Source organism: Leishmania panamensis (genome assembly GCF_000755165.1).
Source record: "Leishmania panamensis strain MHOM/PA/94/PSC-1 chromosome 9 sequence".
NCBI lineage: Eukaryota > Euglenozoa > Kinetoplastea > Trypanosomatida > Trypanosomatidae > Leishmania > Leishmania panamensis.
In genome coordinates, this window is record NC_025888.1 from 61,697 (window position 1) to 62,404 (window position 708).

General features: G+C 68.9%; 1 protein-coding gene across 1 annotated transcript; it reads left to right on the forward strand.

Moving 5' to 3' along the window:
- Nucleotides 1-47: 47 nt before the first annotated feature.
- ATG8C.3 (ATG8/AUT7/APG8/PAZ2, putative) lies at nucleotides 48-422 on the forward strand (the record flags this gene model as incomplete). The annotated part of the gene is made up of 1 exon (XM_010705953.1): nucleotides 48-422. One exon carries the CDS (start codon nucleotides 48-50, stop codon nucleotides 420-422), a length of 375 nt encoding a protein of 124 aa, XP_010704255.1.
- Nucleotides 423-708: the final 286 nt, after the last annotated feature.

Genomic DNA, 708 nt, shown 5'->3' on the forward strand with positions numbered 1-708 from the left:
TCTCCTGCATCCAATCCCCCACTTCCCCAAGTTGCCCCACTGTCGCCATGTCCGCCTACGTGTCGTCGACGCCGCTGGAGGCCCGCGTTGCGCGGTGCGCGAGCCTGCGCGCGACGAACGCTGTGCCCGTTGTGGTGGAGGAGGCGCAGGCGCGCGGCGGCAAGGCGCACTTCAGCGCGCTGCCGCGCGAGACAACGGCTGCGCAGCTCGTGGCTGCCGTGCGCGCCTTCCGCGGCGTGGCGGCGAATAAGCCGGTGACGCTGACGGTTGCCGGCTGCAGCGTGTCGCCGTCGGCGACGCTCGGCGAGCTGCACGACGCGTGCAAGCAGGCGGACGACGGCATGCTGTACGTTGCCTACACGGCGGAGCGCTCCATGGGTGCTGCAACGTGGAAGCCCTGCGGCTCCTGCTCGTGGGACTAAAGGTGGCAAGTGCGCGACAGCGCGGCGCAGTAGCGCACCACGCGTGCACTGCCCGCTGGTGTGCACCACCGCTTGGGACGATTGCGCTGTCGGCCCGCCCGTTTTCCTGTCCCCCCCCCTCTCCCTGACTTGGGTGATGGTGTGCCACCTGCGCACACGTCTCGCACCCCCCCCTCCGCTCCACGTGCACACACTTGTTTTGCCTGTTTCTTCATCCCCCACTATGCTCTCTCCCCCGTGTGCACAGCACTGAGGTGGTCAGACCCACGCACCCTCGCTCCCCCCT